The sequence below is a fragment of the Nesoenas mayeri genome (assembly GCF_963082525.1).
Source record: "Nesoenas mayeri genome assembly, chromosome: 1".
NCBI lineage: Eukaryota > Metazoa > Chordata > Aves > Columbiformes > Columbidae > Nesoenas > Nesoenas mayeri.
In genome coordinates this window covers 90,042,465-90,065,509 of record NC_137541.1, presented here as the reverse complement: position 1 = coordinate 90,065,509, position 23,045 = coordinate 90,042,465, and the positions used below count along the sequence as shown (strand labels likewise).

General features: G+C 36.8%; 1 protein-coding gene across 4 annotated transcripts in view; it reads right to left on the bottom strand.

Moving 5' to 3' along the window:
* Positions 1–3,004: 3,004 nt before the first annotated feature.
* The window catches only part of DCAF6 (DDB1 and CUL4 associated factor 6), a 93,789-nt gene continuing 73,748 nt past the window's right edge, over positions 3,005–23,045 (bottom strand). For all 4 annotated transcript variants that reach the window (XM_080341759.1, XM_080341760.1, XM_080341761.1 and 1 more), the window contains 5 exons: positions 15,094–15,232; positions 9,211–9,367; positions 7,559–7,647; positions 4,943–5,048; positions 3,005–3,323 (listed from right to left, as the gene is read on the bottom strand). In XM_080341759.1, the coding sequence (XP_080197885.1) occupies positions 3,259–3,323; positions 4,943–5,048; positions 7,559–7,647; positions 9,211–9,367; positions 15,094–15,232 (556 nt within the window). In that variant the 3' untranslated portion in view covers positions 3,005–3,258. The remainder of the gene's footprint in view (positions 3,324–4,942; positions 5,049–7,558; positions 7,648–9,210; positions 9,368–15,093; positions 15,233–23,045) is intronic.

The window sequence follows — 23,045 nt, the reverse complement described above, 5'->3', positions numbered from 1 at the left end:
GCAATGCAGGAATAGAAGGTGCTCCCCATATTCTCCGCCACTGCCTTATCCATCAAATTTGGGCTGTTACTATTGTGATTAGAAACTGAAGGTCGTTTAGTGGCCAGCTAAATCAACTGGTCAATTGATGCGTAACAAGAGTATTATGGTGTGTTGCTTGTTGGTCTTTTCCTCTCATAGGCTTACTTGAAAGGCTGAATGATGATCTTAAGTATTGTATCACTGTGGCAGTAATCAACTTAGCCAAGTGCGCATCTCCAGGTAATTGTTCCTGCACACAGGACAGTTGCTTCTGCAAATGCAGCACGAGTGGTGGCACTAGAGGGAGCTCCTGCAACATCACCCACCTCAAAGCCCCCGAGTCTGAAATTAGACCCAGGTCCTAAAATTTGCTTTTAAAATTGTGCGGTTTCAAAGTGTGGGTTTGTTTATTACTTATTCATTAACTTCTATGGACATTTGAATCACATTTTCAAATTTTCTTTTGCTGCTACAGACTCTAGAACTAATTTACCAGCATCTCTTCTGCTCCTGCCAACAGCTCCTATTACTGGTTCTAGGAATTGAGACACAGCCCATTGCTCAAATGTTTATGCAAAACAAACAAACTCAAACACCATGGATATCTTAATTTTACAAAAAAAATGCTTGAAAAGCTTCACCGAAGTCTGAAAAATCTTCCAAATATTAAAATGTTGCTCTTATAGAGATTCAAATCTCCTTTTAATCAGTAAATCCACAATTAAGCATCTGGAACTAAAGTTAAGATTTAGTCTTTAAATAAATAAGAGACCTTTTTGGAATGTGCTTATTGGGGAACTCTGAAAAGCATACATTTATAAGATTGCTGCTTTTGCTTTATATTGTGTGCTCTTTGCTGGCAATTGCTACTACAACTAAAGCAAAAGTGGCAGAAGCAGCTTTTTTATTTTTAGAAACAAAGACATCCACAGTGATGATTTATAAAACCTCTGTAGTGAAGACAAAGGGTATACTCTCCATATACTTACTTGAGAATTTGTTTTCAGATGGCAAAAGTTAATAATTTCTAAATAAAAAGAGCCAGGCTTCTGTAGAAACACCATGGTCCTTCTTTTTGGCAGCTAATACCTCTCAAATATAATCTATGGAGGACCTAGAAACTCCAATCAAACATTGTGGTGTTGTGTTTCCCTGACTGAACTGCTCAGGACCCCAGGCTGTGGAAGAGGTCCACCATGGCAACAGATGCCACTCAGAAGAGAAACAAGGCTTTATACCTCTTACTGCTAACAGGTAGAGTAGAGCAGACAACCCTACTTATATATACACTAAGTATACTCTATTTATGTGATAGTCAAAACACTGCTCAATGAAGTGCTATGAGCAGAAAGGTTTGAACAATTCTAGACCACTGCACTCCCCCCTCCTCAAATGGGTGTACTACAAAATCATAAAGCATTCTTTTATTTCTTGCTGGTCTAAAAATGCTTGCCCAACATGTTACATCAGGAGGGAAAACTAGTGGTTTCTCTTTTCTCCAACAAAAAGTCATTCTTGTGTCACCAGAAAAGACAAATATCTGTATCAGCTGTTACTTTCACTCCACATCTCAAAAAAACCAACCAAGTTAACCTTGATTTCTTTCACTCTCCCTTGTTCACGGTAGATACGTTCTGAAATGCTTACCAGATTTCCATCCTCTGTTGCACCGACTTCCTCTGTGTGTGAAGTTTCCCATTTTCCCCCATGCTCCAGTGTACTGGGACCTCAATTCTTCTCAGCATCCTCTGTCTCCAAAACCTTCTCTCCTCCAAAGTTACTTTCTCCTTTCCTATATTCACTTCACTGAATCACTTTCAAAGCTTCTATACTTTGCTCTTCCTCAGTAATTTCTTATCTTCTCATTTTTTAAAAGAAAAACCAAGCAACCACCCTACCCATCTCCTCACATTTTTCCTCTACCCCCATTTTATTCTTCCCTTGCCCAAGTATCTTCAGTTACTGCCAAGTTCCATATAATTCCCATTTCTCTTCCGTCACAAATCTCTCTTCATGTCCTCAAATAGGTTTAGTTTTTCCATCTCCCTCTGTTTCTGTGATTTATATCGCTTCTCCAAGCCCTTTCAGCCTGCTTGCATTATGAATCAGGATACCTGAATGTTGTGATAATGTTCTTTTTCATTTGGCATGGGGAATTTTTTTTGTTGATGTAAGCAAAGTCTGCGAAGACTACGTGATGAATGCATATTTTAATGATAACAGGGTAACGAAGCCTCCAGCACCCTCATCCACCTGATTTAGAACTCTACCTGGCATTCTGTAATTTCCAGCGGAGCCTCTCAGCATCTGCCATCCTTGGCAAGAACAGCCATTGAGTAAAGCTGCTCGTTTCCCTGCTCTGCTTTCCTTCCTTCACTTCGTCTTCCCCATTGCCATCCAAACATGTATAGAGGAAGAGGAGAGCCTGTTACATGGACTGAAATCCCTTCCCAAATTACGGCTAGGAACTAATGCATAGGAATATTCAAATTCATGTTCCTTTCTACTACATTTTCTCTATTCTAAATCCAATGGAAACGGAGATATATCTGCTGCCTACGTAACTATTTCACCAGCATTACAGATTTAAGCATGGAGAATGTGAAGTGGCTCTACAATTAGACTGATGCAGAGACAGTTTTGCATACGTATGTGTGGGTTATGTCCATGGAAAAGCAAGAACTGAGAGGCATGGGGTCTCAAAGTCACAGAGGATCCCAGTGCTCACTGTTATAAATAATTGTATTTGTCACTTCATAAACATTGTAAGAAAGAATGCAAATGAAGGCAGCAATGGCATCACATTAATAGTTACAGGGTGATAAACCAATGGTTGCTCAAAGGAAAAACAGGAAACTACTTAAAACAACCAAATCTTTTAATTAGAAAGCAACAAACATGCAAACAGCAGGTATAGAAATGTATTTGAACCAACGTTTTTACTAGAATGAAAGTTACTTTAAAACATTGATCCAAGCTCCCACATTTGCAGGTTAAGGAAAATATTGCACTTCGCATCTTCTAGCACCCCTCATACATGGCAAAACATTTTAAAAACATTTTTGCTTTTTTTACTTGCACGCTCTCCCAAAGTCATGCACACAGTCATTCAAAAACAAAAGGTTAGGTTATCCAAAAGCAATACCTTAGAATTGCACTAAAGCTCTGTAAGGAAAAATATAATTAATGTCTTATACAAATTCCATTAATGTTTAGGTGCTTGCACACAACTGCTGGTTACTCTTCATCTTCGTTTTCGTTCTCCTGACCAGATCCTTCTGATCTGTCACCTTCCAATCGGTCTGTAAGACACAGAGAAGATTTAGTAAAGAGAACTTCCAAAGTTTTCATTTTTTGGTAAATATTTATAACATACTTTCTCCCTGGGCTGTTACACAATGCACAGTGGCTGTAGATTATATGAGCGAAGAAAGTCCGTATGGATTGACAGCAGAGACTGGGTAGACATGTCACCACAAGAAAGGAGAACAGAAGAAAAGCCCTAAAGGATTTCCAGGCATAAAAGTGAAATTTGTGTACAAAAGGAAAAATCTTGTAGCTGCTGGCTGGCTGTCAGCACAGGAAAGATGAATGCAAGCATAATATTAAAAAGAGATGGCGAATACAAGGGATTGAAACACTGTTCTGGGGAACTAAAACTGAAATAGCTGTGGTTAGAAACTGGCATATTTCAGAAAGCTGGGGAATCAATCTGTCACTGCATACATTAGAACAAACACTTGTTGATGTAAAAGTTTAGGGAAAGACAAATAGAAAAATGTGAGCGAACATGACTGCCTGAATGTCTATCACTCAAACAACATGCACTGTCAGGTTAAGAAATACTTCACCCAGCCATAACACAGATTTTTTTGTTGAAATTTTTGTAAGTCAAGTGTTGGGCAGTTCTTTGAGTATTTTACTCCAAAGAAATCAGAAGAAACTAAGAAAAAACCCAAACAACGTATTCATTTACATCAGTGGCAAGGCACAGAGCTGAGCTGGATCCCGTAGCTTCCTCTACTTCGCCAGATCAGTGAGAGGTGAAAGGGGAGCAGTAGCTGCTGCCAGGCAGAGCTTCCCTCCATCCTCATCACTATAAGCCCACTACTCTCCTCAGCCTGTGACAGGGTCCTCATGTTCAATTTTTACCATTACTTTCACCCTTGTCTACAGTTCTGTTAGGTTTCTGCCCCATACAGTATAGCCAACTTCATCCCCTTTCTTTCTACTCAGTATGATGTCTCTCCATTGTCTTCTTCAGTATCTTCTGTCATAGTATCTTCAGTATCGACCCACTGCAGTCAGCTGCATCAGCACTAACATCCAGGAGCACCAGTTCCCAACAGTGTTTCTCCACAAAACCCATTATATATCTCCAGGCTCAGCCCCTAGGGAACTGCCCTTTCACTGAAGGGATGTCCTAGTACCTGCTGCCCCAGGAACAGCTGCCAGCAGCCTCATTAGTGTCTCTCTCAGTCCAGTATCTTCACATGCTCCTTCGCTCCCAGACAATTCCAAGCCCACCACAACAGTCAGTTTAAGACACATTCCATTAACCCCAATAGTTTTCCCATCACACAGCACTCATCTTAAAGAACATTCCTTAGAAAAGAGAGTATTTTTCAACATCTAACTAGTACTACATTACAAATAAGCTATTTCAGGATGGATAGTATGTTAATATCTGTATTTTGCTCTTTTCTTTGTTTTGAGGTAAAAAATAACAGCTGCTAATTGTTGCAAGTCTCACACTAAAGAAGCAATTCCTAAGTGCTTTTAAGACACCATCAGAAGAGCCCTTGAATCTTCTCAGCAACCCCAAGTGTAACCGCAAACAGCTGATGATCTTGATGACTCCCCAATCCATCTGCTATTTCACAGATCAATGTGGTGGACAAGCTCTTCAGAAGTCTCTCACCTGCTCTTATATGATTCAATGAAGCCAACATTCTTAACATAAAAGAAGCTGGAACAGTAATAGTGTTTCTCGTCTCTTCCAGCATTAATTCATTACGTGTTATAACCTGGAAGGGGAAAAAAACAGCATTAAAAAACCCCATGAAATTGTACTGCATCAATACAGGTTTGTAGGTATGTAGTTCCTATGCAAAAGGCATTTACAGAGTCCAAAATTACGCTAAGGGAGCAATATTTTAATAATTAGTATTCAATATAGTTACTCCATTTGTATGTAGTGAGTCAGTCAGTGGACTCTGCCTACAGATATCTAATGGTCTATCTAAGGACTATTCTAGTAAGATCATCATTCCACTGTCCACATGCATGGCAGATATTAGGATGAGAAACTGAGAAAACGTTTTGGAAATTAGATGTTGCACAAAATAAGGAGGACCGATGAAAGAACGTGCTGTTACAGATGGCAACTCTTGTAGAGAACGAAGTCCTAGCACAGCACTAGCCAAGAATGTAGGAAGGAAAAAGAGATGAGGTTACCCTAAACTCCTACCTTCATGCTGCTTGAAACTTTTGGAAAATACCCAAGGAACACAAGCAATTACTCTATCCCACTTCAGGAACATTCTTCAGCTCCATAATTATTTCGAAATGATCTATACCTTGCCTCTAAATAACTTGAAAGAGCCACCTCCCACCATCTTAGTTTCAAGGAAAAAAAACCAGTAACGAATACTTGTAGCTCTTTTACTTTTTTCCTTCCTGTACATCCTTGCCATCCTTCTTGCTTTGCTGTTAAATTCTAATCCCACACCTTAGCTTTTCTCTCAGCTTTTAGACTACGTTCTTTCATTATCACTAAGCATAAAAAAATGCTTTAGGTGGAGACAAGTACTGACCATTATTCAGTCCTTCCTCCCAGATCAGCTGCCGTAAGGCCAGAAAATAATGCATTTCTTTTTCTCCCTGAAACTCCTTCTCAAGCCTGTTCCTCTCGTGAGGAACATAATTCTTGCAAATGTCTGCAGTGGCCTTCTCCTAGCCAAACCAAAGCACCTCTTCTCTGTCATTCTCATGTCTACCAGGCACTTTGCACACCTGATGACTTCCTAAAAGTAGCAAAATGAGAAGACAGCAGGCTTTTCCTCTTTCACCTCCTATTTCTCAGTGCACCACCAGTAACACCCTTTTGACAGGCTTCTTCTCATGTTTTCTCTCTATTCAGAGATTTATTCCCACCTCTGTCTTTTCCAACTCACTAAGGTCATGGCCTCTCTTAATTTTAAATACAGTTCTACGTCTATACTGAATTTTCCCCAAACACAATGCTTTGTCCCTAGACCTTCCCTTCTACAGAAAATTCAGTGTAGGTACGTTGGACACTTACTCTAGCCAAACTTAATGTGGTGAAAACTATTTTATTTCTATGAATTTCTCCTGTCCTCTACACAGGTATTTCAATACAGAGATGAAACTAAAATCAAAACATATAAAGCTACAGACCATACTGCAGTTAAATTATCTGAAAGTTCTACATTTTATATTGAAGAAAAAATAATTAAATATCTAAATAATTCGTTATTATTATAAATTAAGAAACAAAAGTATCACTACAAGAATTACTTTTAGCACATATGCTTAGCAATATTTCTAAAGTCCAAAGACTCCAAACCATGTCATGGATTAAAACTATCCTACAAGAGTCAAAGAAGTATCACTTCGCTTGGTGTTACTTCTGCCAAAATAATGGGAAAGGTGAAAAACTGACAAGTGGATGGTTTGGGGTATTTTTTCAGGGGGTTGCAGGGCTGGTGGCTAAGGATTGTAGGTTTCTGTTCGTTTTAAATATATGTAACACTAATACAGAAAAATAATAATTAAAACCCCCCAGTCTACTATATCCCTGCTGTCCAAGAGATTGCACAAAAAACCCCTAAACAATCCCACAATCAAATCTTCCCTAATATATTACTTACAGAAAAATATTTAACATTTTAATAAATTATGTTATGTAAATCACATAACATGTTATGATTACTCAGCAGTCAACTATATGATCATCATAGACCAATTGCTATATACATTGTTATTGCTTTGAGGGTATGAAAAGAAAGTGCTGCACAACTTTACATATGGACTTTTGTAACTGATTTGGCTTGCAATGTTTGCTTTATTCCATGAAGTTGCCAATTTCCAATCTTAACATTAACTCCCTTTTATGCCACAAAATATTTAATACATTTGATTTTTGCACTCCCTGCTCTGTATATTGTTGTGTTTCCTCCAGTTAGTTTATTTTTTTAAAGACAAGTACTAAGTCAATTTCTCAATTCCTGCCAGTTTTCCCTCTATATCTGACTGTTTATACTTTTTCCAACTTCCTTCATGTACATAATACCAGATCACATAATATAATTTCTAAGAGAGTTAATGACATACAAAGCGCCTCTGTGTGCTGCCAAAGATATTAAAGTTAGCTATTATAAAGGGCAGCTTTTTATTTATAGCTCATTTGTTCAACATTAAATAATTGTTAATTCAATATCAGTAATGTGGACCAAAAGCTTCTGTAGAACTGGAAGATGCAACATTACTGTGAAAAAGAAGGAAAGGTTCTTACCTCATCTGCAAGTTTCCTGTTAAAAATCTTGGATTCTTCCAATGGTGACCAAATTTTTATATCATAGTCAATACCCGAAGAGGCCAAAACTAGAAGTAACAGTAATTTTAAATTAAATGTTTTATGTCATTACCAGTATTTTCTGCACTTAAACAGAGCTGAAGAAAAATACTCTACTTGAAGCATTTACTTGCAAATGTCAGTTCTCATACTGAACATACAGCTATGTAATTTCTAAGTCTCCATACGAGATCTGAACAATAGATTGTATATTTTTAATATATGCACATATGCAGAAAACACATGCAAACATTAAGAGCCTCCTTTTTAAAATTAAAAAAACCCCACCAGAATATATGTAAGACAGGAGCAAAAAGTAAGAATAAACCCAGCCAGTACTCATATACTTCTGCTGATGACCTGCTAAGCATATGCATTAATAAAAGAGCCTTAGGATTTGTAGACTCAGATACAAGATGTATTTCGACATTTGATAATTTCAGTGTATTTCATGTAAATTTATTTGATATTCAAACATTTAAAAAAGCAATGTATGCTCTTATGGATGCTCATTAAAATACAGAAAACAAAAAGCTACAAAACATTCTCTACATCATTGTACAAAACCACAATGGGAATCAAAATTTCATAGAAAGATCTCAGTAACTGGAAAATTTTATAAGATTAACTGTCCTACAAGAAGGATGACCTCTTCATTACTGTCTCTCTGTGATAGGGAGATAGTCACACTGCATCAAGAAATCAGTAAAACTACAGGGCATTTTGAAAGGTGCTTCCAGAAGGAGTGACTAACCAAGCCACACACTCTAAATATGCCCAGGAACACAACTTCAATTAAGTATTTAAAAATTCAAGGCTTATCCAATATAGGAGAGTATTCCATGTTTCCACAAATGGTCCAAAAAAAGCCCAGGCTCTTCTGGTATCATCATAATGTTATTTGCTTATTTATTTACAGCTGATTGTTACTCCATAGTCATGTAAGCTATGAAAAAAGAAGTAACGTGAATACTTTCTTAGACTGTGTCAGAAGTTGCAGAATGGTTCAGATTTTTCACCTACATGTCAGACAACATATGATACCTTATACTACTTTGGTCCATCTTTTCTATAAATATATTCCCCTAAACACAAATTAATAGGATTTCTATGAATTTTATGCATTCTTGTCATCTCACAAAGCTAGCGAGACTGAGATACCAACTTAGATCAATTTTTTCAACAGGGCCAAGTAGAGACCAGATTCCAGTATCTACTCACCCAAGTGTTGCTGGTGTTTCAATGACCCCATCTTTCCCTTACTAGTGTCATGGAAAACATTTAATGTATTGAGGCAAGCAAGAAATGGAGATTCTTCTTACTACATCTTAACTTCCTATAAATACTATGTTGATAATATTTTCATTCCAAGATGTTATTGAGTATGAAGAGTTTTAAGGGCCAAAGGTCATTAGTAAAAGACAAAATTAAAAGCAGTATTATCTAATTTGTATGGGAAAAGAATTAATAGTAGTTCATTAATCATTACAATGCTCTATTGAACAAAGAATTTAAGACTGATCTTTAAAATGCTTTACTACAGATAACGTGAATATGCAGACTGTGAAAAATGTAAATGAAAATCATCTTACTTGGGTCAAATGGATGAGGTTGAAGACAGTTCACTACATGATTATCAGCTTCCAGTAGCATGAGATGTTCAGCAGTATGTCGATCCCATATAAAAATATGGCCACAGTCTGAACCACTCATGACGAAGTTAGATCCCCAAAAATTGGCTTCCTTTATCTGCAGTAAAACCAAAAATAACAATTACTTTATACGACTACCTTGGAAAGCACAAAGACAATTCTCCTGTTTCTGCAATAACACTGCCTCTGAAGTAAGAGCTCTGCAAATGCAAGAAAATTTAAAGGAAACATTAAAAGAAAAATGATCAAAAAATAAAATTCAGAAAGCCAAAGACTCCAGGGAAAAGTTGCTGCTAGCAGAAAAAATGGAGAACAGCTGGGGCAGATTGAGCAGTTTCAAAATAAATTACAGCAGATATGACACTTTCCAAAGTGACTAGAATGATACTGGAGACAGGGGTAAGTGAAACAGTTTTTGGGAAGGGTTCAGTAAGTTTAAAGTAAATGATAGGCTCATCTCTGGTGAGGATTTTCCATTTACAGAGGAAGAGGAGACAAGACAGAAGCTTATGAAAACTGAGGGGTAGGAATTATCTAGGTCTTACAGATAAAAAGGGGTCACAAAATCAAACTTGGGAAATTTTCTCCCCCCTCTATAATCAATCAGATAAGAACTAAGACTTCTTTGTCCAAAGCCCCTGAACAAGAAAGGCATCCAGGTAGAAGCCACCCTTTAGCTTCAGCTATTTACAGTAACAGTAGATGAAAGTAGAAGCATCTCTCCCTGCAAGTGGAACCAATAATACCACAGTTTTCTTGACACTGCAATGATGCATTCTCTTCCATATGGTTGTTCCCATAATTACTTTGTTGATGTATCTGAGCACCTTTGCAAAACATTTGAAGTGATATGGCTAACATTTGTCACATATCAGTGGTGTTCCCATGTTATCAGCTACAAGTACATGTACTACATTGCCAACATGGATTGTTTACTTTTTTTATGTTGCTGTGTACAAATTTAGAGAGCAAGATAAAAACTATCTGGCAAAGGCAATGAGTTGTTTGAGGGTCTGCTGTTCACACTGAAGGTCATTCTAACGTCTTGGGTCAGTTTACGCAATTTTAGTTTGCACTGACTGGAATAGCATCACACAAATTATTAAAATTTTTAAATCACATACTCAGAAATCCTAATCGGATAATCTTTGGTTTTAGACTACAGCTAACTCTTCTGTAATGTTACTGATACACAGTAGTTTGACCCTGGATTATAATTGGATGTAATTAAAACATTCAAGGAAGACTTCTCTGGTTGGAGAACTGTACATTTGAAGAAGGAAATTGTACACCTCCCAGAATAACATGGTAATAATTTTACTTGAAAGATGCCGGAATTACTGAAGAATAACCAGAATAACCAGAAAAGATGGGAGGAAATTCACAAACATGGCATTGTGAGTTAAATGTACACGTCTGTTTATGCCTGAACACAACTGGGCTGGATGTGCCATTGACTGAAGGCCATTGCAGCAAGATCCATGGGCCTTTAGGAGGCTTCCAGAAAACCAACCACCTCTCACCACAGCTGTGTAGTATGTTGTGGTGCCTCATGGTCAGTGTGTGCTTGGGCTGCTCCCTTCTGGCAGCTGCTCCAGGGAGCCTCAGCAGCGCTAAGGGCAGCTGATAGAAGGTTTCCTTTGGAGCAGGGGGACCGTCTCTGCAGAGGCGGCAAAGGTTTTCTGTCGCATTGTACCTTTCTGCACCTGCCATCAAGGGACAGCCTCTGCTTCTCTCCATGCGATGAAGAGAGGAACAACATCCTCCGGGTAAGAGGAAAAGCAGAGTTTTAGGGAACAGCACGTTGAGGCTAGTATACTATATAGAGGGTTATTACCTCATCTATTTCTTTTTCCTTGAAGTGCTATAATTCAGTAGGTATTTAAACCTTCTGTCTTAAGCTCCATAAACACTCACAGCCTCATCACTATCATTGTTCTGGATGCACATTTGCTAATAATGCTGTGAATACTTTTCTAATGAAAGGACCATCTCCCCCCCTAAAATGGCTAGACTGTCTTGTCCCTGATTCTGAGAATTAAAGAACATAGCAGATACAGTCAATGACAAGATAGCTAGCTTGACTTGTACTTGACTTCAAAAAGTCTTTAGGAGACAGGTGAGTAGATAAATCTGAACTTTTTTCTCCTCCTTGTTCCCATCCCTCTTTCCAAAATATGGTAGTGTCATAGGATTATAAGAATAATGTATTACCTGATAATAATTTATACATAGTAGTTACAGTTTTGTACAGATACATATATCTATTATTTATATTAGACTCTACTATTTTTATTTCGTAAACGTTATTTATAAATTATTACTTGGATAGTAAATGCTGTATTATTTATTAATTGAGTATTACTAAGTTAGTGGGAAAACCCAGATTCCTTGAGTGTTTCACAGATCTGCAGTCTCATTAATTTTGGAATGGAAGGCGGCTGAAGCAGTCAGCGTTACAATTAAAATGATCATGCAAGTGACAGAGAAACTGCAGGCCAGGAAAGAGTGGCAGTAGTATCAGATATCCATTTCCTAGAAATATAATGTTGATATTATTCTACATCTGTTACATTCAAGATACCCTTACGATTACAGCCTGAAAGAATGTGGCTTATTCAATTTCTGAGCCAAAAAAAAAAAAAAGTAGAATATTTTTTTCAAGAAGCAACTATTAGGTTTGTTAAATGTAGAATAATCTTTCCACAGCAAGGCCTCTCTGCCCTCCCTTCCTAAAAAGATGTAACTCAAATGAAGCCAAAACACTGGTCTGAACAAACAAGAATGGGCTGCTTCCTTCACTAATGATTAGAATCTTCTTCGGGAATCACTTCTGATTTTATTCAGAGTAGGACATCAAAATTTGCTAAACTTTTTCAAATAGGAACAAGCTAAGCAGCAGTATCGTTCTCCATTGCTGCCCTACATTATATACAGGGTGAGAGTTTAGATGGAGTGGCAGAAGGAGAAGGGACATTGCTTCAAGAACACTCAAATCTCAGTCATAAGATGTGAGCTGAAAGCTCCACAATAGTCCCATGTTTGTGCTGGAGAAAAGAGTCTGGAAGTCAAAATGTAATCCTACACACAAGATTACACTTTAAACAGTTAGCAATACCTTTTGCTGACTCTTTCAATTGACAAACACCAAGCAAAAGTGATACATATGTAAACAGAAGTTTCCTATGCAGCAGGTTCCAGGGTTCACACAGATAGGTCCAATGTTTAGTATTTATGAATATCTCCAGCATAAGGGACAGGGTTTTGAGTTTGAGACCATATACAAAGAATTCTACTATGGAATTATTTTCCAGGCAACACATCATAATAAAGCTCCAAAGAGGACAGTGCCTGCATCCTTATCTTTCTTTTTGCATATTTTTCTCAGAAAATGCACTGGAGAAAAGGACAGAGACATTGCATTACTCTGTGCTTTGCCTCAGCTATCTTGATTTAAAAATCACCATGATAAAGAATCATATTAGTAACCTGAACCCTTACTGTTGTTAAAAATACATTCTTTATTTCCATAATGAGCATGTTCAGTTTTAAATTTCAGGTTTGCTAAATCTTTGTACATAATATGTACCAATTATTGCAGTCAGTGCAATAAAGTCATCCTGATACCTAAAAATAAGCCAGAGAAACTGCATTCCTGGATTCTGTAGTGAAAGATGTGTTTCCAATACATTAATCTTTGTGCAGTTTTTGTCTTGTATCTCCTCTTAATATGTATTTTTCATCATTCCGTTAGAAGTACATCTAAATTACCTCCAATTATAAATAAGTTTGTATTTAATTTCTGAATTACAACTTCTTCCTGCTTCCTTTGTATTCTTTTATGTAACTGCTGACTTTACATTTCTAATATTCATAGAATCTACTTTTGGCACCACATAAATTATCAGAATTAAAATTCACATTTAAAAACTTTGTTTTCAATCTCATATACACACTCAATTTTATTGTATGTATACTTATCCTATTTACTAGGTGCACACAGATGGTCTATTCAAGCCAAGTTTCCTAAGTCAACATTTCAAAAGGGGACTTGAGGTGAGTGGAATAGAGGAAGAATGGCATATATATATATCAGGGAGATAATACTAGGACTGGAGACAAAGAACCGAAGCCACATGGCAAAAGACAAATTTTGAAGAAAAAGAAAGGGATCTGGGGCTCACAAGAGAGAAACAAGAAATCCCCCCCCCCCGATCATTCCACTACCATCACACTTCCTGCCATACTTTCAGGTCTGTTTCATTAAAAAATGGTAACACCTAGTACTCTAGTGACATCAGTGGAGTAGTTAAATGGCAGTGATCTGCACGCTGGATCTAAGAATGTTCCAACACTGCCAATGGTGCAAGCAAACATCAAGATAAGGCTACTTGTCTTCTACTTTCTGATAATGTAATAATTACACTTAAAATATGCTTATTAAAAAATTGTAAGATTGCCAATTTAAGTCCTCAAAAGTAAGGAAGGATCAGAATTATTCAATCTGTCTGCACAACTTTAATTCATCTGCCTTATATATATCTGTATATATATGTGTATTAAAATAGTTCATGTAATTGACAAGACAACTTTATCCCTGGGCTGCTCAGGGCTGCAAGAAACAAGACCTCTCTAAGATGCCTCCTTCACAAATTTACAAGGGAAATACCATCAGCCTTTGCCTTGCAGGAAATAATTATTCATAATAAAAACATTGGCCACCATAGAAATCAAGAGGTAAAATTACATCATCTTCCATTGTGTGCATTCTTTGTCATAGTTGCTCATGTGAAACAAAACCAAAACAACCAACCCCAAAGAAGCCAAACAATAAATTCCACTAAATAATCTGTAGGATGACACATATGCAGATGGAGACTGAATGAAGACCACTTAGGCAAGCTTAGGTTTAATATCTCTCAACCACAAAGTGCTTTTAAGCTAATGGGTTTTCAAGCAATTAAAATTAATTTCTGAAATACAGTGCAAACCTCCTTGTCATTAATAAAAGTTTATTCTAAGCCCTGTTTCTTATATAGACTGAAATATGCATTTACTGAAGCATTTCCCCCCATGTAATCAAAGCCATTCACACAAACTCCAGAAAACTGCTTTTGGAGGTAGAGGGACTACTCCTTAGAGTAATACACCTGCTACTACAAAATACCATCTAGTACTCAGAACTTTACATCTTCAAAATACTGTAACAAGCAGAAAAAGAATAGCAAGGAGAACAGCATTTGTTTCTCATGCACCACTGTTTTACAAATGTAGCAACTGCATTTTTCTTAAAATACAGTATTTCGTATGAAAAAGACAGAGTATCTACAGATACTACAGATTACAATTTAATAACTAGTACTACTTCCTTTTTTAATTCAGAGATGTCAAGGCTCTTCAAAACTATGATTTAATCCTCACTTTCCCTTTCAGGCTGCTCAAAATTATTATTTAATCTTTAACTTTAGAGAACTTGGAAAGGAATGTGAAGATTAAATCATAATTTTGCAGGTAGGCACATTTTATACCACTTAAGCTGAACGGCAAAATGAAAAAAGTTAAGAAAAATACCTAAGATTTCAAAGGCAGTTAAGGGGAGAGAGTCTTAAATTCAAGAAAACTTAAATGCCTAGCATGGTGACATGAGTTACACTAATTTTAGTTTTCACTTAGAGCAAATTATGTGGCTTCCAATTGAATATGCAAGAAAAAATGCTCATAATACATTACAATATCCTTTTTGGCAAGTGTATCAATGCAGCAGCTACACAGATTCAGTCCCTAAAATCTCTACGGTTCCCAAAAGAGACAAAGAGTTCATACCATTGTTCGTGAGTTTCGATGACCTTTATATACCATCTTTATTAAAGGACGTCTAATATTCAACGTTTCCAATTCTTCCATTTCTTTTCTTTCTTTCCTCCTTCTGAAGAGCTCCTGAATGCGGGCAACAGCAGATCGTCTGTAAATTGCAGACAAAGAGAACACTACTGAAAGTCCATCTCTAAACACTGAAATGGGCTATCAAAAGGACTATAAAATAATAATTAGGCACTCAAAAACACATTCTCCATAACTTTGGAACAGACATCACCATTATCCCAAATGTAAAATTACAGACTTTAATTTTTCCATCCTGGCTTAGAACAATGATAGCATGCAAGACAGTGGAATGTCAAGTGATGCAACATTTTATTCCCTCTCTGAAGAACAAAACCAAACTTCAACTGTTGGCAAAATTCACATGCTATTTTATTCTTCAGTGATAGAGATATCCTCCACCCATAATGAAGCAGCAAAATTCTGAAGTGAAAATTCTATGCCAAAACAAAAGTTTTTCAAATTTAAAAAGTTATTAAGGATCTAGTGAGCCTTCCAGTGTGATTTGTTTTTCCCCCAAACTTAATCAAAGGTATTTCTCTTCACTGTTTCTGTATGACAAGACTCAAAATTTAGACAGATTTTAAAAAGTTCCTACTAAAATAAGAGATGGTTTGACATCAACTATTGTAGCAGCTATCCCATATGTTAGCAGTGAGGGATACAGCTGAAGATTTCCTAGAATAACAAAGAAAAATGAGCTATATTATATTATATTATTATTATATTCATTTTGTTTTATGAATGTTTAATTCCAGGATTCTAGTGTGAAAATACGCTGTTGCCAAAGTTTTCCTGTTTAGCTCTGAAGTTCCCAGCTTCCCATAATTCCAGTTACAACCAAACTGTCACACCCAGCACCTGCAGCCTCTTTTTCTTCTTCTATTCCATGTCAGAGTTGCTATTGGCTTTGAGGTCCAGAACACAGTACAAGGGGAATGTCACTCTCAAGCTACAGATTTTAGCAGAATGCAAGGAGGGAAGCTATTACAGGAATTTATATGATCCTGAAAAGCAAACTGAGCCGGAACTGAATATAGTTGCAACCTCAGTACACTACTACCAGAAAGCGAGTAACTTGAATTTGTTCACAAATAATGTGATTTGGGGTTTTAGTCACTGATCCTGGAGACTCTTGCAACAAGTTCCCTTTTCAAGCAAAACACCCACCACATCTATTCATAACTAATTCTCACAGCCAGTGGTCTGCTTAGACTTTTGTTCCATTTTTCTCATAGGAGAAAGTTGGACCAAAAAAATTAAGGTAAAGAAAGTGTTATCCTACAGGTAGGCAAAGAAATAAAATGAATGCAAGTTAGGCGTCATTAATACAGATTTAAACAAAAACAAAACAAACAAACAAACAAAAAAACAACAACACAAAACCAAACCAGTCATACTAAGATCTTCTAATTCAGCTAAGCTTTTCGAAGAAATTTTAATACTTATTTTTACAGAAACTAGAAGAGATTTGCAAGCACTAGCCAAAAGATCCACTTAACAGTGGACTATCTATTATAACGCATTTCTTGGAAGTTTGTCTAGCAAACAATCCCAGAAAAAACAGACTATTACTGCTTCCTTTGCAAGAGTTTTCTATCCCCTCAAATTCTCATATCTGGGCAATTTTCTAGTTCCTCCTTCTTATACTACACTAAATAAACATACTGTATTTGTTAGTTAGTCCACATAATATATGGAGTCTCAACTTTAATCTTCAACAGACTTAAGAGTTCTTCATAAAGTCTTCATACAAAGGAGGAAAACAAGAAGCCCATATTCTTAATCTACTGTGCTTTGAAGATAACAGAATTATTCTCTTCACCAGTTTAAATCTATGTGAAGGAAAAAGAAGGGTGGCATGTACATGACAGGCTGCATAAAACACAGAAACTTTAAACAGTTATTTGTGCCTATTTGGTTTCAGACTTGTTTTTAAAAAAGGAAGGTTTTGTTTGAGAACGTAAAAGTGAGAATCCTGTAACAACTACTGTGCTACCAACACCATCAGTGATCACACAGCTTTGGAATCAGCAGACAGCACAGTAAGGTCCTTTTGGCTTCTGAAGCACACCTGCCAGCCTTTCATCTAGCACTTACTATAATTGCTATTTGTATTTTCATTGTAGTTATCCACATTAATTAATTAATTAAGGATGTGCAGTTGAAAAGCTGAGTTAAACATCATTAGAACTGACAAAACAGAAGACTTGTCTAGCTCTTTCAGAAGGGTTACTTGCTAGAGAGCAGTAGCAAATAGTGGGATTAGAACATGGGATTAAAGTAACTAACTGGTCACTCAAGGTAGTTTCTTGCATAATTTGTATTTTAGCATCTCTAGAAAAATGAATCTCCTCCTCTAATCTCCCCTAGGCTTGAATGCAGACATTACAAAAAACCCTCAAAACTATTCAGCAGTCAGAATCATGCGTTTTTAAATAAAAGCAGAAGCACAGAAGCGACTTTTCGAAAAACTGTCTTTTAACTAAATTCATCTCTGAAGTTAACCTGATTTGGGGCCTTATTTTAAATAGGCATGAATAGATTGATATTTTGTTATCTTGTAAAGCTGGTGACTACCTTCAACAGGGAGAATGCAGCCAAGCACACACAGCTACAACTGTGATACTGTTACCAGGCACTCTAATGACATATTGCTAAAAGCAGGAACCTGGCAGAGGAAAGTCTTTTCCAGAAAAGATAAATATGAGCCCAATCTAATGACACTTCAGAACAAAGAAGTTACAGGAAAAGAATTCTCTCCAAGACGTATTACTTCTTCCATAACTACACACTTTCTCTATATTTTTAAGTCACACACAAAAATTAAGAATTCAAACATGGTTTTGTGGCTTTTTAATTTTCATTTGTATTTGTGATAAGCAACACCTATCTGTGCCAACATAAACTTAGGCAGCAGACTAATCACTTGGAGCATCAGCAGATACAGAAGCACGTTGTGCAATTTGTACTGTTCTGAAGTTGAGCCTAAGCCAAGCCTGACTGTGAGCAGCTGCTTCCCTTCCAACCTCTGTACTCTTCAAGTATCAGATAATGTAATTTACACACATTGTGTCAGTAACTCCATCAATTGATACAGTTTTATTATGCATTCACATTTGGACATCAAATAATGAAGATGCCAGAAAACTGCTCGATCTAGATTAATGTTATTAATTTTATGGTACAGAAAACATTAGGTCTTATAAAGCCAACGAAACTGAACTTTTAGTTATGCCCTCGTATGGTAAGTAGTGTTCTGACTTCAGAATAATTCAGTACTACTGTCAGGTTTGCAGGTATAAAGCCTTTTCAAGTGTGTTTTGCCGAATGTTATGGTACATTAGTGCAATATCTTACCATAGAGTTGATGTCTGTATTAACAGTTTAACAAGATATTTGGTACTTTCATTACTTCAATGGAGTGTGCCTTGTGGAAAGATAAGTTTTAAATATTACATTCAAAAGTAAGAAGATAGAGATGAACCAAAGCACAACTTCTCCCCTTACTATCAGCCAAGTTTGAAGTCTTCAAAGTTGATTGCTGTAAACATTAATTATCAAATTAGGCTTCAGATGAGTGGAATAGGCATTTAGGAGTGAAGCTATTATATTATTTCAATTAAATATAGGTTGAGAAAAAAAAAAAGCCCCAAACCACAAATACCCTGTGATGTAGACTTATCCAGAGCTATGTATTACACACAGAGAGAAATGGAAAAAGATGTAAACATGGAAGTTAAGCCTTAAAAAAAAAAAAAGTCACATAAGGCATTTTCTGTATGTTTAGAAATTCTGATTTTTTAACAAATATCTATGCAATTTACACAAATAAATAACTAGTTCATTTCTTAAAGCACAATATGCCACATATTGCTCTTCTAAAAAAAAAGATATTTTATTTTAGAGAGCTGCATACCTCATTTCCTAATCTATGTTACTCAATAATTTCTGGCTAACTACCCCTGCATGTTTTAAAACAACTATGCTCTTCTACTAATTAGAAGAGAGGCAGACAAAATTAATTATATGTTTCTTTTAAAAGAGGGAAAATTGAACAATTATCCATCAACTGAATCTGTAAACAATCTACAGGAATTCTGCTACAAACTTTGTTCCATTAGAGGTCCAGATGTAGTGGCTGCCATGAAATTAGCCAGGTACCCTAGATAACCCTGCATCTTCCAAACACCATTGTCTCAGACAGATCATCTCCTGAGCTAGGCTGCAGCAGTTGGCTGTAAAGCTCATGTGTACTTTCTTCCTTTTTCCATCCCTCTTGTCTCAGCTCTGTATTGAGTATCAAGGTCGGTATCGATTTCTCTAGTATTAAGGATTTTTGTCACTTCTTAAGTTTCCAAACACTTATACACACATTGTCTCTTTTTGCTAAGAACAAGAAACCCCAGGTTCTTCTCTTCTGCTCTTCAAAGTTTGGAGGTTTTTTTCCACTCTTGTTGCTGTTTTCTCATTTGAACTATTTTCCCTGTTGCAAACAACCACAGGGAACCCAAGGCTTATAACCATTAATTTAGAACCTCTTTCTCTGATGTCTTATGGTCATCTCCTCATTGACTATGTAGAGAAATCCACCTGCCAGCTACCATGCCCAAGAATTCCAGCCCCATGTCTTAAGCTGCTATCATCACAGAATCGCAGAATGGTTGGGGTTGGAAGGGACCTCTAAAGCAGGTACACCTGGAGCAAATTGCACAGGAATGTGTCCAGGCAACTTTTGCATGTCTCCAGAGAAGGAGACTCCACAACCTCTCTGGGCAGCCTGTTCCAGGGATCTGGCATCCTCAAAGTAAAGAAGTTTCGCCTCATATTCAGATGGAACTTATTGTGTTTCAGTTTGTGCCTGTTGCCCCTCATCCTATCGTTGGGCACCACTGAAAGGAGTCTGGTCCCATCCTCTTGACAGCCACTCCTGAGATATTTATAAGCATAAATGAGATCCCCTCTCAGTCTTCTCTTCTCCAGGCTGAACAGACCCATCTCTCTCAGTCTTAACTCATAAGAAAGATGCTCCAGACCCCTAAAAATCTCCGTAGCCCTCTGCTGGGCTCTCTCCAGTAACTGCTTCTCCTTCTTAAACTGAGGAGCCCAGAAGTGGATGCAGTACTCCAGATGTGGCCTCACAAGGGCAGAGCAGAGGGGGAGGACAACCTCCCTCAACCTATTGGCCACACTCTTCCTAATACACCCCAGGATGCCATTGGCCTTCTTGGCCACAAGGGCACACTGCTGACTCGTGGTCAACCTGTTGACCACCAGGACTCTCAGGTCCTTCTCTGCAATGCTGCTTTCCAGCAGGTCATCCCCTAACCTTTACTTGTCCCTGGGGTTATTCCTCCCCAGGTGCAGCAAAGTCAAATGAAAATCAAATCCTGTGCAGTATGGTGACTAATTAATGAGCCATTGTACTGGTCTTTACCTCAAGCCATGAGTGCTCTCACTATTTTACCCTTCTGATTTTCCTCCCCATCCCACTGGGGAGAAAGTGAGTGAGCAGCTGTGTGGGGCTGAGCTGCCTGCCAGGGGTTAACCCTCAACCACCATATTAAAATAGATCCGTTTTCTAAATATCAAGATTTGGTTATATTTCTGATTGTAACTACTTAATGACCATATTCCTTTAGAAGTCTCTGAACATACACAAGATACTTACTACTGCTGTCAAAACCAAGGACAAAACCATCATGTTAACAGCACACTGGCTCTACCTTAAAGGCCAAGTCATTTCACTGCTGATCACGTGAAAAGAGATGTTTATCATAATGCACTCCTAAGTTATTTCCTGGCCTTCCAAGCAATCAATATTTTGACAGTTCTCAGCTACAAAATATTTGTAAATTTTCACCTGATATGCTGCAGAATGACAATGAAAATTGGAGAAAAATACACTGCGAAAAATTCTGTGCTGAATACATAATTCATTTTTATATTAAATAAATAGTGATATGAAACAAATATTCCCATAGGCTGTGCTGAAGAGCTAAAGAACTCCGTAGTAAGCACGTTTAATATAGAATGAATGCCTATAATGAAATTTAAAGTACAAAAAGTACACAGATACATGAACCTTTAAGAAAGTTGCAGAGTTAAATTCATGTATTCCAATTGTAGCTAAAATTGGAATATAAGATAAAGAAATATACGTCTGCTTTATTTTCCTGCAGGCATTTAAAATATAGAACTCAGGGTAAGTCTTTTAAGAAATCACCTGTCAAGTATTTTCCTTTCCAGCCACACAAAACCAATATGTTAATTTTCACCACTAGAATAATTTTGTGCCATTTTCCCTATATATAGCCTTTGGCATTAAATCACAGTAGACAGTTTCTCCCTCTTATGACAGGTGGCCAAACACAATTGCTCAAATTGCCTTTTATGTTCCTACAAATAATTCACTCAAGCATTTCAATTAAGAATACAAGATCAAGTGACTTTTTAATTTAATTTCATTAGAAGAAATACTCTATAAGATATAGCATGTATCTTGTTAAATATGTATTATCATAGATAGCTTTATTAGTTATGCCTTTCCATAACCTTGTTCAGGCAAAAAATATAAGCCATCTCTGATACTTATATTGTTATATTTTTGTCCAGAACTGGGTGTTCTCTACTACCAGACAAAGCAAGTCAGCAGTGGCACATGCAAATATAACTCATTGCTTTTTATAAACTTCACACTTTTCAAATTCCATTAATTTCTACAGCACACAATAAAAAGGTTAATAGGTTGTTAAATGTATACGCTGACATTTCTTTTCAATTTCCATGCAATACATGCAACTAAATATAACTCAAGCAATATGCTCTGTAATTCATAGCATTTAAAGTACAGCAATTTTTAAAATGCCAGTTAGACAGGAAAAACAAGAATCTGATAAATCCATTATATGGCAAGAAAAAGGAGGAGGGGAGGAAGAAAATAATTACCTCATTATTCTATCACCTATCGCTGTTCCTCTGATATTATATCTAGTAAAGGGAACAACAACTAAAGTCATTCAAAAATGTTCAGTATCATGTTTTTAAAAGGTTAGCATCTATTACAAAATGTGCTCTACGTGTTCCAACTGAAAAGATTCCCTGTCCTCAATGTGTTAGTATATGAAGCTACTTTGATTTCAGCAAAAATAGTATTCAGATTACATAACAGTACACAAAGTTGATCTTATAAAACAAAGTAATTCTTCATAGATCATGGTAGAAGTGTAAGCAGCTGCGTAATCATTTCCATTTTACATTCATATGTGTTTGAAATTTTAACCTACTAGTTTAACATTTTCCAGGCTTAGCCTCTGCTCATAGATCAGCTTCTGCCAAAGTCCAAACAAAATTAGTTCAGTCATTTAAGTACGAAAGCAGCCCTCAGAGTTGTTTTAACTGATTTGTGAAAATTAAGATCAATCTATTAAAAACTGCACTCTCTGTGCATGAAGTACACAGATTTTGCATCGATTTTTTGCCCCGCAGATTACAAAGTATGGTGTCAAGGAAAGACACATTATCTATCTTTGTTCCAACTAAATTTGCTGGACTTAGTAAGTTTGAAAGAAGATATGCTATGTGCATACTTCAAGACTTAAACACCTGCATATCTCATATTTGTAAGAGAAGGGATCCTTACTTGTAGACTCAATAGAATGCCCAGAAGGTTATTTTCTCCATTGAGTATCTACCTAAACTGCCCTGCTGTACAAAACAGTACTCATTTTGTTTAAATTAGAAATATTCTGTGCAGTGCCTTATGCATTTTGTTAAAAAGAGCACGTATTGACTAGCCCAGTTACAATAAAAGAATTAACTTTTAATCTTCTTTTAATCGTTAATCTTCACCATTCCTATCGTGATGCTCAGTAATACAGAAAAGCCAGATGTCA